General features: G+C 39.9%; 1 protein-coding gene and 1 non-coding gene across 3 annotated transcripts in view; both read right to left on the reverse strand.

Moving 5' to 3' along the window:
• Positions 1–3,199: 3,199 nt before the first annotated feature.
• The window catches only part of GLCCI1 (glucocorticoid induced 1), a 46,668-nt gene continuing 33,798 nt past the window's right edge, over positions 3,200–16,069 (reverse strand). For both annotated transcript variants that reach the window (XM_075211752.1, XM_075211753.1), the window contains exons 6-8: positions 15,599–15,812; positions 7,901–8,021; positions 3,200–5,671 (exon numbers count right to left, since the gene is read on the reverse strand). In XM_075211752.1, coding sequence (XP_075067853.1) covers positions 5,311–5,671; positions 7,901–8,021; positions 15,599–15,812 — 696 coding nt within the window. In that variant the 3' untranslated portion in view covers positions 3,200–5,310. The remainder of the gene's footprint in view (positions 5,672–7,900; positions 8,022–15,598; positions 15,813–16,069) is intronic.
• Positions 13,783–13,914, reverse strand: LOC142159729 (small nucleolar RNA SNORA54). Its single transcript, XR_012692988.1, has one exon. It is a non-coding gene; the product is annotated as a small nucleolar RNA SNORA54 (small nucleolar RNA).

Here is a 16,069-nt window from a genome sequence, read left to right on the forward strand (position 1 = left end):
CCAGGATGAGATACCAATGAGCGTGAAACTTAAGGGAAAGGCATTTATTATGGGGGTAAGTAAAGCGAGTTGGAAAGGACTGCTTGGATGGGATACAAGGGATATTTAAGTATATGTCACAGTGCTGGCAAGTCCCAGGAAAGAATCACTTGGCTGGGGTAGCTATCGGAGATGCACCACGTCCGCCCAAATCGCTTGAGAGTACTGGTCGCAAAACACAAACTGAAATCAAATGATTGTAGATGGAAGAAGTGATGGACAAAGTCAAGAGATTGGAGAAGGTAGAATAGAGGGGGGATGAAGCAGAGGTTGACAGATTGGAGAGAGTAGAATCGTGATGTACAGTCAAACAAAAACAAGTCTTCAGCACAAGCAGAGAAATTACAGCACAAAACTTTGCTCCAGCAAAGGTTTGGTAAAAATGAGGAACTTTATAAAGGCTACAAAAAAAAAGGGAGATAAATTGTTCCGATTGTCTTGACCTCTGCATTGAAGGGCTGCAGAATAAGGAAAGCTGTCCAGTGATGCAGGTGTGGCGATACGATAGATTGCTGTTCTTAGCAGAGAGCATATTACAGGAATTGAGAGAACATATTTGTAGTAGTCATCTGGAGCTAGCATTGTGAATCCTCACAGGAATTGTTTTCTGACAGCTGTCTTCTGGAGCTAGCGTTGTGAACAGTACAGTTATAATGAGTCAACTGGAACAACTTTATAGGGTTGACCACTAGATGATAAAGAACCAGTAAGGCCAGCTGTTTGAATAAAGTAATCGGATAAAGACAAAGATGGCTTACGAAAAACAATTGCTTTGCCTCTTTAAATTGCAAATGATTTACACAATTGTACAAGCATTACTTACAGTAACTTATGTACATTTATAGGAGTCCTATAGAATGACTTTGTGAATAATAGTCAGACTTTGTTACTTAATTGTCTACTCTAGTTCAGTCTTTATAAGTTTGTCCGTTTGGGATCCCGTCAGTTCATCAGCTGTTAGTGTAGCACCTATTTTGGTTATTTGACTTATCTGCATTTAAACTTTTAATATTTTGAAACCTCATCAGGACTTAGATGTGCGCATTATGGTTTTTGTTGTAGTAAATGATTGTGGTGCCCAGAAACTTTAACGTTAGCAAATTTGCCACCTTACCGTTGGCGCTGCCTTCTGTGATATAATGACTTGCTGCAAGGGCAGCATTTGTTGAAAACAGTCTCTTTATAGCTGGAACAGTAGCAGAAAAGTGTGCGTTCAAACAGCTCAATAGAACATTTAACTGGCGGTCCATCATAGGGACTGTTGTCAATGATTAGTCTACAGACACATTTGGTGTACTTCATTCAATTAGCGGCAACACGTCTTTGGAACAGTCCACGGCACATCTTACGGCTGAGATTTTACAAAAATCTACGCTCATTTTCTTTCGCATTCCATAGAGATGTAAGGAAAAAAACCATGCAGAGATTATGTACGGTATTAGCCGGCAATGTGCGTAACCAGACATCCTCGTTCTGTTTTATGTCAGGTTTCAATAAAGGTCTCACTCACAAAGAGCAGAGTTTTTTTGTTTTTTTAAATTAAGCCAAATTAATTTTTTTTATTGGTAAACCCTCAGTGCACTATATGACCTGCTGCATGGAAGTGTGCCCTACTGTTAAGGGTACAACTGCATAAGTCTAGTAGAGCCGGAACACAACGCAACAGCAGCCGCCACCCTCCCACCTCAGTCATTTTCCCCTCCAGCTGTGGGGTTTGTCATCCACTTAAGGTTCCCTCACTGTGTATGAGCCCCCTACTGTGTGTCTGATTGCAGTCAACCTTGGTAATTCCTTCAGCTTTTTACCAAGATTCCAATTGCTAAAATTCCCATCACTAGCCCAGTTCTAAGGGTGACCCCTGCAGCCCATTAAACAAGTCTACCAGCAGCATTCTGGTACCTCCGTGCCCATGAGCAGCATGTAGGGGACCCTTTCATAGAGCCATAGCTACACCCTACGTCTACATTACTTCTCTTCTCAGACAACATTGGTTCATACACTAAACCACATATAAAAAATGTAACTGTTGAGAAGGTATTGCTGCTCAAAGCAACCAATCAGAATATGAACAATCAACTGATTAACCGGTATACAAATGTAACATTTTCTCATATCCTCAGGTTTCTACACGGTGTACAAATTTACAATCTATTGTCCACTTCCAAAATTATTTTCTTTAAGGCTTAATAATTTCACTTCCTGTTTAAATCTATTTAGCTAGAGAGCCAATGCAGAAGGCACCACCTAGAAGGAATTGTTTCATTGCATTAAATTTGAAATGTACACTGCATCTGTAAAATAAAATGTTTAGTCCCCGAGTAATCAAGATGACCTTTGTGAACATGCAAGACATAAGCTATGAATGCAAAATGTGATGGTGAAGATCAGCAAGGAACTGTTTATATCACCTCAAAACTCACTGTTGCTATTGAACGTTAGGCACAATGCCTGTGGCTATGCTCTGACAATTAACAGTGAAACTAATTGCGCTGAATAAAAGAGCGCCTAACTTGGCTTCTATTACATTACATGCAGGAAGTTCTGATACAAAGCATCCCCAAATCATTTGTATGCTCATTTTTCTTACAGCATGGTTTATACCACACCTAGCCAACCTGTGGCTCTCCAGGTGTTGTAGAACTACAAACCCCAGCATGCTTTGCCAGCAGATAACCAGTCGAACAGATTGGCCAGACCTATAAGCTTAGAGCGTAGCTCCCAGTTGAATATATTGTACATGTTTAACAGTACGGTAGCTGGACAAAAACACGATTGCTTTTTTTTTTTCTTTATTTTTATTTTACTAATAACTTTATTTAAATAAAGACACAAGAACCTCTATACTGAAAAAAATACAAAGCAAGAGCCACACATCATTTTTCTGAAGCAATATTGTGTGGTAACTGGAATACTGTAAAGCACACCGGCTAAAAATAACAGTACAACTATGTACAAATCTTTCAATCGATATTTAACGAAAAAAAAAAAGTCTACAGCGGTTTAGGATACACTGGAAGGAGAATAACTAGGACATGTACATAGAATCAGGATAGATATGTCTACAACCTTGATTCAACACAATGAATGAGGACAAAAGAAAAGTGTACAGGAAATAGTTAATGTTTAGCATCTTGAAGGTGCGTGAAAGACAATCGATCAATACCTGTAAATTTTTAATGGTGCAAATTTTTGGAATAAACATGAACATTTTAAATACCATACTGAACATTAACAGGGGGGGGAGAAAAAAGGTAAGAAAATCAAAGTTGTACTTCCAGATTTTAATATTATCTATCCACAGTCATGTTCAATTCTTTTTAATTAGAGACCTGAGATTGATTGCAATAAAATGCTGTTTCTTTTGCAGTGTTTCTAAATACTGTAGGAACTGGCTTTAGCAAAGAGAAACAAAAAAACAAACAAAAAAAAACAAAAAAAAATGATCCTTAGGCTTAAACAAGTATAAAAATATAAATAGAAAAAAAAATTTAAATATCTTAATTCTCCACCTACGATCATATACTGAAATTTTACAATCATTCAAAAACAGCAACAGGAAATATATTGGGGACAGACAAAGGCAACATTGTACAGGAAGATCAGAGTGTAAAGAGTGTGAAAGGAAAACGTTAATGTACATTGAAAGTGTGCAAACGAAAACAAAAAAAAATAAAAATCCATCAGTAGGAATTTTGGTACGGGCCGCGACTCTGGGCCGCGTTACAAAGATTGGCAATGCACGGGGCATGGAAAGTACAGACAAGTTTATATCTGATTGTAGGAAAGTTCATAAGTGAGTTGCTCGAACTATAAAAATAGAGCCCCACCTCTCTGGTGGGCTTTAGAGATTTTGATTAGCAAGAGTTCAAAATATTGCTTGTGCTAGCCTTCAAAACCTAAAATTTTTCTTTTTGTACAGCTTTTTTTTTATTTTTAATCTTTTTGGGAAAAACAAAAACAAAAAACCCTAATTCTAAACAATTCCAAAATCATAAAACTAAACTTAACTTTATTTTCAGTTAAGGAGAAAAACAAAAAACAAAAAGCACCCATCAAGCTTGAAGTGGACCCAGTCACGTACACAGTGGAAGAAGCCATTGTGTGGCCTGGACTAATATTCAGCCTATGAATTCACTCGCACTTTGATGAGGTCACTAGTTCCGAGTGAACTGATAGACATTGGCCCTGCCTATAAATAGCCACCTTCCCTGTAGAAGACATCCACTTTAAGAAGGGAGCAGAAAAGGGGTAAACAAAGATGAACAGGGAGAGCAAAGGAAGGTCATTTCAAGGACCCCGTCTTTGTAGTACCTGTCAAAAATTGGAATAGTGTTTGTGGGGTTCAAAATTTAACAGTCTTTAAGACCAGAAAGAAAGGGGGGAGGAGGAACCCCAAAAAGGTGATTAGACCACCATACGTCGATGTGTCACAAGGATTGCTGGTTCTTACTGGTGACACATGTCCTGGACATTCACTATTTTGGAACCAAATGCCCAAGTGGAATGTCACAAGGAAAAAAACAAAACAAAAACAAGAATACACCAAACAAAAAAACCATAAAGTTAGCTGTGCCCACTCTTGAGCTGCTTCTTTTTAAGCTGTAAGAATTGAGATTTCCAATGTGGTTTACATTCCAAGTTACCTGAGATTTAGAACTTCAGCTGAAGTACCTGAAAAGGTAGGCCTTAGGATGGGCACTGTGCAATTGATGTGGTTTTCAGTTATTTCCTTTGTGTGTTAAGACTTTCTCCACGGTAGGTGGTTCAAACATACGTCACGGAGTACAACAGACCAACGTGCCCTTATCAAGCGGATTTACAATCTGCCAACACCTGGAGCGATTGTAAAACAATCCTGTAGTACAGTACTCTCTACACTACACAACACAGCAAGCCAAGTCTCTCTTCAGACAGGTGCTTGATTTGGTGGAAATACAGAGCTTATTGTATGTTTGGAACACAGAAAGCAGAAGTTACCTGTTCAGCCATACTTTAAAATGCATAGTACACAATGAAATCATTCAAAGATATTGGTGGAAATTTGCACTAATTACCACTATTCAGGAACAACAGGGAAGATAAAGGGGAAGGGGGTGGGAATTTCGTCCCAGTCCAGGATAAACATTGGCAGATGGGATAATTTACGCTAAGCAGTACTTAAGTTCTTTATATTATTAAATCGATCAGATAGCGTTAACCAATCCACATGCAGAAAGTTGGAAATCTGGCTTTAAGTCAGCTTGATGTCCGCAGAGGCCGGCTCTGCGCAGGTTACATTACAACGTGGTTGTGAGAAGGGGGAGGAGACTGCGATAATTGGTCTTCGGCCGGTTGCTCCACCCCATGCTGCTCCTGTGAGGGCGCATGGTCGTTGGCTTCAGTGTTGTCTACTGTGCTGGTGGCATTGTCTGTCAGAGAGGAATTGGAGACCTGAGATGAAAGGTGCTCAACGGTGGCGGCACTCACGGCTGAGCTCTGGACAGGGGGCGGAAGATTCTTCAAGGTTAGATCTGAGGGGAGGAGCAAGGAGCCCAGTAATTTTACAGGACAGAATGCCGATCCGGTAGGGATGAAGTTAACCTTGTTTTTGTCAGGGCATGAAAGGAGAGCGGCAGGGAACGGCTGACGAGACCTGTGGAGGAGAAAGAAAAATATATACATACTGATATTTACACAGAATACAGTGCATAACTCGACAGATGAATGGTTCCAACTTGGCTGCAATGTTAATGAAAGACTATTGGGATGGGCAACATCTTCCATATACATGGGCAGCATGGTGGCTCAGTGGTTAGCACTTCTGCCTCTCAGCACTGGGGTCATGAGTTCGATTCACAACCATGGCCTTATCTGTGAGGCGTTTGTATGTTCTACCCGTGTTTGCGTGGGTTTTCTCCGAGTGCTCCGGTTTCCTCCCACACTCCAAAAACATACTGGTAGGTTAATTGGCTGCTATTAAATTGACGTGTGTGTGTGTCTCTGTGTGTGTGTGTGTGTGTGTGTGTGTGTGTGTGTGTGTGTGTGTGTGTGTGTGTGTGTGTGTGTGTGTATGTGTTAGGGAATTTAGACTGTAAGCTCCAATGGGGCAGGAACAGATGAAAGGGAGTTCTCTGTACAGCGCTGCGGAATTAGTGGTGCTCTATAAATAAATGATGCATGAAATTTACTGGTCATGAAATCCAATCGATGTATTTACTATACAGTCCATTGTGTATGCATACGGAAAGACCCAACAGCACCTACTGATTACACCTATTCACCACGAATAATGTAAGAGGGTAAATAGGACGGGATATTCTACAAACTGACATAAGAAAAGGTCTACTCTGGTGCCCCCGTCACTGATGCAGAAGAGGAAGCCATTTTGGAATGGGCAGACGCCAACATTCAAAAAAATTGCAGCCGTCCAATTGACTAGAAATTAGGGGCCCATACTGCATGCACGGAATATTGATTCAGACGGCAAGATGGCTGCACCCACTTTAAATAACGGTCCTGGCCTATGCACACTCCAGCTATTCAGAAATGAAACTTGTGAGCAGTTTATGGACGTATTTACAGTAAGTTGATAACATCTTTAGGCAATGTTTGACTCATGTCACCATTCCTTCATTATAAACAGTAGGTTTTAAGAGGAAAGGTCACTACAACAAGATATTTGAAATCTCTTATGTTGGGCCTTTGCATGGGCATCGGAACTTCCTAAATATAGAGCATAACCAGTGTGATCTAGGTGCTGCAGTGGAGTACTATGGCCAAGAGAATATTCCAGTATAACCTTTTGATCCCATATTCTAAAAGTATTAAATGCTATTCATAAGCATGTTGCACCTGAGTTTTGTTTGTCGCAACAAAACGTGCGCGCGTCAAATAAAAAGTTAGGATCAGATCAGGTCAAAGCTCTACTTAGCACATTTATACAGTGCACAGACTCATTTGAGGAGCGCAAAGGCTTAAAACCCACCAAGTTGGTTGGTTTCATTTCAATAAATATATAATTTTCAATGTTGAACCAGAGAAGCTATAATAAGCATTTCAAAGGTTTGTTAAATTACCACATATACAGCCAGGAGCGCCTTCTGTCACTCTCTGTTTACAATTGCCTGTGTCATAATTCACATTATACTATATGCAATCTCTTTATATAAAATGCATTAGCAAACCCTATAACTAGTGCCTGGAATAAATGATCCATTCATTAAGCTTGAGATAGGTAGATTAATAACTAACCAAAATGGTGCGTAAAATAATTTCCTGGTGAGAATAAAAAGGAGCTAGCCTGCTTCTACGCTATATAAGATATATACGGCACAACATGACCGTACCGTGTAGGTAGCCGCTTGTACGCTATATAAGATATATACGGCACAACATGACCGTACCGCGTAGGTAGCCGCTTCTACGCTATATAAGATATATACGGCACAACATGACCGTACCGCGTAGGTAGCCGCTTCTACGCTATATAAGATATATACGGCACAACATGACCGTACCGTGTAGGTAGCCGCTTCTACGCTATATAAGATATATACGGCACAACATGACCGTACCGCGTAGGTAGCCGCTTCTACGCTATATAAGATATATACGGCACAACATGACCGTACCGTGTAGGTAGCAGTTGCCGTATAGCAACTTATCAGCTGGACTTTATTATGCATTGTTAAATGGCTGAACACAGAAGACAACAGCAGGAGGCAATTTGTGGCACATGAGCCTATTGGGGAAATACAAATCCCTAAACACCCGAGAGTTGGCATGCTGGGATTTGTAGTTCCTCAACAGCTGGAGAGCCGCAGGTTGCCTTAGCCCGTTATAACAGCCGCCAGCTGAGAAAAAAAAAAAAGTTATTACTTACGACATTTCCTCAAAGACCTTCACTCGCTCGCATCCCTCGGGGGGCTCCCGTTTGAACATGTAGCTGTTGTTAGGTTTGGGAGATGAGGCATACTTGGGCAGCGGTGAGCTACTCCCACTGTCTGAAAATTTAAACAGCAATATTACCAGTGGGTGAGAGCACCAATTATTTTTAATGAGAAAAAAAAATACAGATATATATCCAGCTTCCAAACCAGCAGAATTTCAGATTAGTGATTTTGATTTGTGCTCATCTATATTTGGAAAGGAGGAAGAAAAAAAGAATAGTAATACTTCATTCTGGAAATAATCCAGACAACTAACAAGCATGGAGCAGACGGATAACTAGAGGAGAACGGTTGGTATAGGACATGCAGAGAGGAGAGGAAGTCAGGCATTATTTTAGCTGGGTGGATATTTTGGGAAAGATTTCAGCGCACATGAGTTTGAAAATACTTTCCTAAAACTGTGTCATTTGGCATCAGGTCACAATCATAAACAGCGAGTTTACAGCATAATAAATTCCATTCTGGAATATGGATTTGGGGAGGGCTTAATTGGGTACTAAATGCATATTTACTACATAGTTAAAGGGTCTAAATTTTCTTCCTTTAAATTAGAATTTTCCAGGTGCGAGTGACCAAAAATAAATAGCTACAGATGCAATATTACTAGATGATCCTATGTAATAAAGTCCATTTTAAAAATTTTCTCCCTCCAGTAGGAGCCTTCTTGTGGCTTGTTCTACAGAGAAAAACGAAATGGGATATAGAATTTATTCAATCAGACTAGAGAAATGGCTCTCCAGCTCTTGTGTAACTACAAGTACCATCTTGCCACCCTACCCCATAGCCCAAACGTGCAGATGTCGGAAGATTGTGGTCACATGCAGGGAGTGACCCGTTCCTGACAAATTCCTGCAGCTCCTTCAATGTTGTAGCTGGCCTTCTTGGAAGCCTCTGTGAGGAGTTTGCTCCTTGACCTATTATCAATTTTGGAGGGATGTCCCGATATTGGTTGGTCCCTGTTGTACCACATTTTTGTTCCACTTATTGATGATTATCCCAAATCACCTTTGAAATAGTTTTATACCCCCCTCCTGATTGGTACCTTTCAATAATGAGATCAGGTAGATGTTTGGAAAGCCCATTGTAGACCATGGCTATCCCAGAATGGTGCAACCAAGAAAACTGCAAGGAAATCCTACAGGAACAGCTGATCTTTATTTAGTGTTAATCACAATCTCATTACTGACAGGTGTAAGCCAATTATCTTTGAACGTGATTTTGAATGTGGCTGGTTAACACTGAACACAGCTCCAGCTCCATTATGGAAGGGTGTGCACACTAATGTAACCCAGGGTATATGGTCTTTTATTCAGGGGTATTTTATCAAACCTTCTATAGCGGAAAAGTGGAGGTGCTGCCCATAACCAGATTCTACTAATCTCTAGTGAATTGGCTGCATTGTAATATTGGCTTCAGGCCACATCAAAGTTGAATGACTTGTTCATGAAGATGTAGGACTTTGGGTTTTTTTTCCCCCTAATGAAATGCTTAGATGCAACTACACAGTGATTTTTCTTCCAATTGAAAACCATGTACAGCATGAAGCAGACATGAAATAATACCTTAATTTTGTCTCAAGGCATGGGAATGTTTGCAAAGAAAAATACATGCTTCTGCTAAATACATATGTGAATAGCTCAACAACAGTTTACACGACACCTGTTCTATGTACATTGGAAGCCACACTACAATCGCAAATCAACAAACAGGTGCACAAAGGACTGGATTACATTTGGAGAACTTGGGCTGCTGGTGTGTCAGATATCTGGTATGCAAAGTATTCTGTATGATCGTTGCCTGGTGGGGTGTGGATGTGGGTTAAGGTGTTGCTAAAGTTGTGGCTTCTGAAACAAAGCGCTGTTTCCTCGTTGGCAAGAGCAGCGATTCTCAAGCTTCCATCAACCCTCAGACATTAACAGCAAGAGTCCCTCACATGTGCCAATCATGGCTGGCACGGTCTGTGTTCTGTGGCACTGAATCTAGATTGCAGATTGTAGCAGGATTCTTTTACTTTGATAACTTATTACATTAATAAACTGATCTAAACTAAAAACATAATATAAGTACATATAAACACCCCTATTTCAGTGCACCCTCTATATGTATGCTCTGAGCTCTCCACCAATCTCCTTTCCTTTTTCAGGCATGTTTTACAAGTCAAAGCACATATTGTATGAATTAATGACACAAGGGACACATTGACAAGCATATGACAACATGGGTGGGGTAAGAACTTGGAGCCAGCAAGAGAATGATGTTGACAGATGCGGAAAAGGTTAGTACAGCCCAATTTCAGCTCTCTATAGCCAAGAGTGCTCAATATATGTCCGTTTCACAGCACAAAGTTATAACGCCCAACTGTTAACCTGCATTTGTCAAGGGCAAGTGAAGGTGAAGCCAAGCATCTGTTAAAGACGTACTGGTCTAGCAGATACTAAAGGGGACCAGTTACCTTGTCTATGTAAGTCTATAAGAGTCAGAACTGCACATCAGTGTTAGAATGAAACATATAGCATTACTGCTGCTCCCGGTAATGTCAGTACTAGAGTCAGCGCCCCCAACGCATTTGTTAGAAATAAAATGGAACCTCAGTCACAGCGCACTGTCTATCAACAGCCGCTATGTCCAAGTTCTTTTACCATCTAGGACACTTTTCTACCTTTGAGGTGCAAGAAAGAAAAAGGGTGGAATAAAACGCAACATTTCGGGTACCGAACATCCCAAAGAGCATCATGACCCTAGACTCCGACCCTAAATCATGAAGAATTGAATCAGCCCCAAGGTGACATTTAACAAATGCCTTATAGGGGGAATGAACTCCATCTGTACCTACACTGTAATGTCAAAGCAGATAACAGTGTATATAGTATGTCTCCATACCACATAAGTATTCTCAAAAGCGTTACAAAGGACCTATCTACAAATCCTGCAGGCAGCCATTTTGGGAGAACCCAACCTATCACTAAACAAGTAGAACCAGGGCCGTTCCCAAGTCAGTACCCCAGACAATATATCACTGCTAGGACTGCAGAAGATCTGTTTGTGTGCCCAAAAGATACACCATGCAGAAAGTCTGCATTTGATAGAAGGCGTTAAGTAATTCCTACAGATCTAAAATCACGGTCCAAACATAAAAGCCATCTCTGATCCTCTCGCTGCTGAGTCCAGCAGAGACAGGGAAGGCAAAATTTAGTTTAAGATTAGTATCTGAAAACGAGGGAATGTTTTCTATGAACCATCCCCCAATCCTCTAAAGAGAAAGGGGGGACTCAGATATAAGCTACTGCTCAGTGTATATAGTGTTATAATCTAGTTCCAACCACGCTCAAGGACAAAGAGGTGTCTTCCATATTCAGCCCTTAAACTAACAGAGGAAATCCAGCAACTGTATACAAGAACAGGCCAACTGGTTACTATATACCGTATACATGTAAACAGACATGGGTGCTGTCACCATATCAGTTCCCTGAGCCGCCATGGTCATTCTCACCGTACGTTAGGGTGGTGTCACACAGGCTCTAAAACAGCTTCACTTCAACCTGTCCCTACAGGAGCCATTCAGTGCTGAATGTTACTGCATTTCTAGAGCCATCGCTCTCTGGTACAAACCTATTGCAGGCATGCCTCGTTGCAGAAGATTGGTTTAATGTATAGGTCTATAAATAACAAACGAAAAAGTGCCCTTATAGTTTAGTATATAGAGCAATAAACAACGAAAATATTGGTGGGGATAAAAATTTTATATATGGTGTATGTGCGGGCGGCATTTCCATATTCAGCTTGATTGCCCGCAAAGTGCAAAAGGTCGACAGTGAGGGCATTTCCTGGAAAGAACCTCAATATGAAATGACGCTATATTTTGAGCTCAAACATAAATCATGTATTGCGTGTTCTTGGCGGGACTTTCCTATACAGGACTATAAGAATGGCTTCTGAAGCCGCGCATGCGTCAGACATAAGAGCTTTAGGAGGACATTAGATTATATGAAGGTCTGTGTACAGCAGGGGACGACTTATTAGCAGTAATTAAGGACAGAATACAACCCATAATTTATATGAAAATAAGAATGTATAAAACGTTATATAAAAAGACACATAAAATGTGTATAAACATAACAGAATACATAAAACCAGATACACTTATGACTTATGGCACAATGGAGATAAATAAAAAGGTGAAATAAAATATGCTCTATACAGTTCCTGAATAACAAGGGGGGGGGGGGGGGGGGAGAAAGGCTAAAAGAAGAAGACTTACAGAGAATGGGTTATTTTGTAAACCACTGGGGGGTAATGTATTAAGTTGGTCTTACCAAGATTAGAAAATTATTACTAGTGCTAAATTTACAATTATTGCAGTGGCTGCATTTGTAGAATCCTACTGTTCGTGGTGCAAAAATATTCATATCTGATGTGGTGTTACTTCTCAGCATACTTGGTGCTAAAATATCCTTAAGGCTTCTGGCCTTCTTAACACAAAATCTGTTTGTTTTTTTAAGAAGCAATTGCGCTAATGTCGGATATAACAATGATTATTCAGGGATCTACAAAAACCTTTTAATATGAAATAAAATTGTAATGAAAAAGGAAGTCCATTTTTGGTTGCTTTTCTTTGTATTCTAATAAAAAAGAAAAATAATTTTTCTTATAAACATTTATAAAATAAAAACTGAAATATACAATCTCTTTCCCAGATACCCATAAAAAGTTTTAAGCAGGTGGCACACACATTGTACCCATAGCAGTCCCACAACTGCAGGTAAAAAAAAAAAAAATATTTAAATTTTTTTTTTTTTTTTAATTATGTTGGAAAATATAAAAGATCACAAATAAACTCTTTAGGTTCACTACTCAAAAATGAAATCCAAATTTAAAAAAGTTTCCTTCATGCTAAAATACCCTTGTGTACAATAGATGTATAAAGTGTTTCTACATCTATAGTGGCCCCACCAATAATTTTCTTGCCACTAAACTCAATATTTTAGCAATGTATCAGTGTATTTTAAATATGACTGTTTTAGTAAATGTACCCACACATTCTGCTGAAAGGGAAACAATGCCAGCAATAATATATCCCAGGTGATCTGGTTATCTTATGAATTTTTGGGATGTAAGAGAAGACAGGGATGATATGTGTTCTTGCATAAGGTAGCGAACATTATTTTTCTCAACAACCTGAATTAAAATTGGTAGTTAGATATATAACAAATTCTTTAGTGGGATCTTTAAAAAGTTTTAAAAATTACTACTAAACAGTCTAGAAGCCTCATTCACGTAACTACATATAACACACACACATAAACATAACTTTTCTTCACCATATTAAATACCAAGCCTCCAGTAATATACAGCAGTATAGTGATCAGTTTGTCTCTATGGCATGCAATGTGTCATCAATATGTCGTCTCCCGAGAAAATTTTGCCAGCCGGGTGGCATTAAGAAGCAGCCGGGTGGGGGCAGTGTAATAATTTGCAATAATAATGAAAAATGTTGGATGTTATTGCCCACACCTGGTTAGACTGGTGGTCAGTGGTCCACACATTGCTGGCTGTAGTGCTTACACAGTGCCTGTTCGAATAGGAGAAACAATGGTTTATTCTAACATAATAGGACTCTGTTGGGCTCCAAGAGCCGGGTGACGAGCAAAACCAGCCAGGTGGAGCACCCGGAAAATAAATGGCTGGAGAGAACACAGCAATGAAATACACCAACTGGACATGCGTCCAACAAATAAGACTCTGCATAACTTCCTGTGTGCTATGTCCCCCACGCATTTCACTGCTCACACATTGCATTACATTTAGATCATAAAATCATTGTCCCTGATCTCTGGGGAAAGCAGCAGAACCAAACATCTGCCACGTGCACTCCCCAAACAGGTTTAATCTAGCACTGGAATGGAACCGCCGCCAGAGAGGAGCTGGAAGCCAGTTACGAACAGTGCACAGGTGAACAAGGATTAGATTCTGTTATGCTATCTTTGGAGAGAATGTATATTTCTTCCTTTCACATTAGTTTTGGTTTTTATAGTCCATATTCCAAATCAAAAGATCTGGGGGCTAAATGTATCAAGCTGAGAATTTTCTGGCGTGTTTGAAAAGCCAATCAGATTCTAGCTATCATTTATTTAGTACATTCTACAAAATGATAGCTAGAATCTGATTGGTTGATATAGGCAACATCTCCACTTTTGAAACCCGCCAGAAAACTCTCAGCTTCATACATTTACCCCCTGGTCTTATTTATGGGTATTAGAACTACTCCACCTCTTGATTCTATTTCCATCATCTTCCATCTTCAGTACCTTTTTGTTTGTTTTTTCTTTGGCTTGAATCAGCGTTTAGTAAAATTTTAAAGTCTTTGTATGACTCAATAAGCTGCTATTCTTTAGTTCTCTATGTATTTCAGTATCTTTATTCCCTCAACAAGAATTAGATTCATCAAACAATGAGCACCCATGTAGAATCCCATTGGCGATTTTAAAAAGCGTAGGCTTTAAAAGTAGTGCTCCGGTCTTGTAATACCCATCATGGTGGTTCATTTTTTTTTTCTACAGAGATCCCCCTTCCCCAATCCAGAACATGGAATTCATGTGGTCAATAGCGGTAGAAAGAAAAACTAAAGATTAAGTCACAAAGAATAGTGTTTATATCTTGTGGTCCAATTCATTGTGAAAATAAAGCAAATATGTGAACACAGATAGATCAATACAACAGACTACATACAGCTGCCTAAACCTCACAGACAAGAAGTTTAAATCTACGTTTGCAACCCTGTACTAACAAAGTTCTCTGCTTTTAATATTTATATTAGAGATGGTCTATGTGGCTAGTAAGTGTTTTGCAACGATCAGCTCCATCACAAGCTCCTCACTACAAATAGATTAGAGCAGCATTTTCTGCTACGGCGTTTTCTTCAAAACAAATAAAAATAAAGTAGACCTTTACCCACGCTTTGGTAGAACACAAGGAGAGGCAGCAGGATTGCCCCAGAATCTGTGCAGCTGACAAGACAAATACATTTTCATTTAGAAAAATGTATAAATAAAAAATATGTATAATGCCACTGATTTCATCTGAGCTCTGTTCATAACTTTGTTGGGCCATATTTTACAGAAATAACAGGATACTAGCTGAAATGCTTCGCATAATATACACAATATCACGTGATAAAGAATGGGAGGCTGTCAATCTCATCAGGGCAATATGTTATTAAATTAACGTTATTAAATCTAGGTATAAAATGCACTGATCCAGAGTCTGCAATACTGCTCAGCACTAGGGAGGATACTCTGGATCTGAGCTGGATCAGAACCCAGCGTCTGTAGGAGAAGAATGGTTATTGCTCGATACTTCTCACCCGATAAGAGCGGAAAGACAAAGTGTGTGTCACTGGTGTTAGTAAGGATTAATGGCGTCTTCAAGCTGCATTCTCCGTAATATACGCTTCTTGTACTATGGACAAAGCGCAGGTCTCAAGCAATATGGAAGATGTTTGTAACAAGTAAATGGTAAGGAAAAGCAGAGATGAAGGTGACAGATAATGGAAACATAGACCAAGACAGGATGTATATAAACTAACATGAGAGCAACAAACGCTAGGAGAGCGACACGGCCATTCGCACACTCACCTTTATCCCGATCATAGAGCAGGTCGTCTGTGGAGCAGGGACTGCCTTCCTGCGACTCGGGAGGACAGGAGGGAGACGCGCATGGAGAATGGTTGCTGCTGCAACTGCTGCTCCGCTCATGGACAGAAGGGGTCTGAGTGTCGATGCTGCGTGTGCTGCTGCTGCGATATGTGGAGGGTAATGGTGCTCTGCGGCCATCCGGGATTTCTAGAGGCTGAAAGTGAAGATGGAAGAAACACATAAGACTCACACTCCTAAATAGAATAAACTCAAAGAAAGCGAGAGTCTGAGTAGGTGCAAGCCCTACTCTTGTAAGTGTAGCCTTGGTGGTATACAGCATTTCAATACACAACATTCACATTTTTAAGTAGCCACTTCTGACTAGCTGCCATACATCCAGTGAGCTGCTGTAGGTTATTCCTCTATTCATTCTGTAGACCTGTTGTGGTGAAACGAGCTATTACTATCACC

Source organism: Mixophyes fleayi, chromosome 5 (assembly GCF_038048845.1).
Source record: "Mixophyes fleayi isolate aMixFle1 chromosome 5, aMixFle1.hap1, whole genome shotgun sequence".
Classification (NCBI taxonomy): domain Eukaryota; kingdom Metazoa; phylum Chordata; class Amphibia; order Anura; family Limnodynastidae; genus Mixophyes; species Mixophyes fleayi.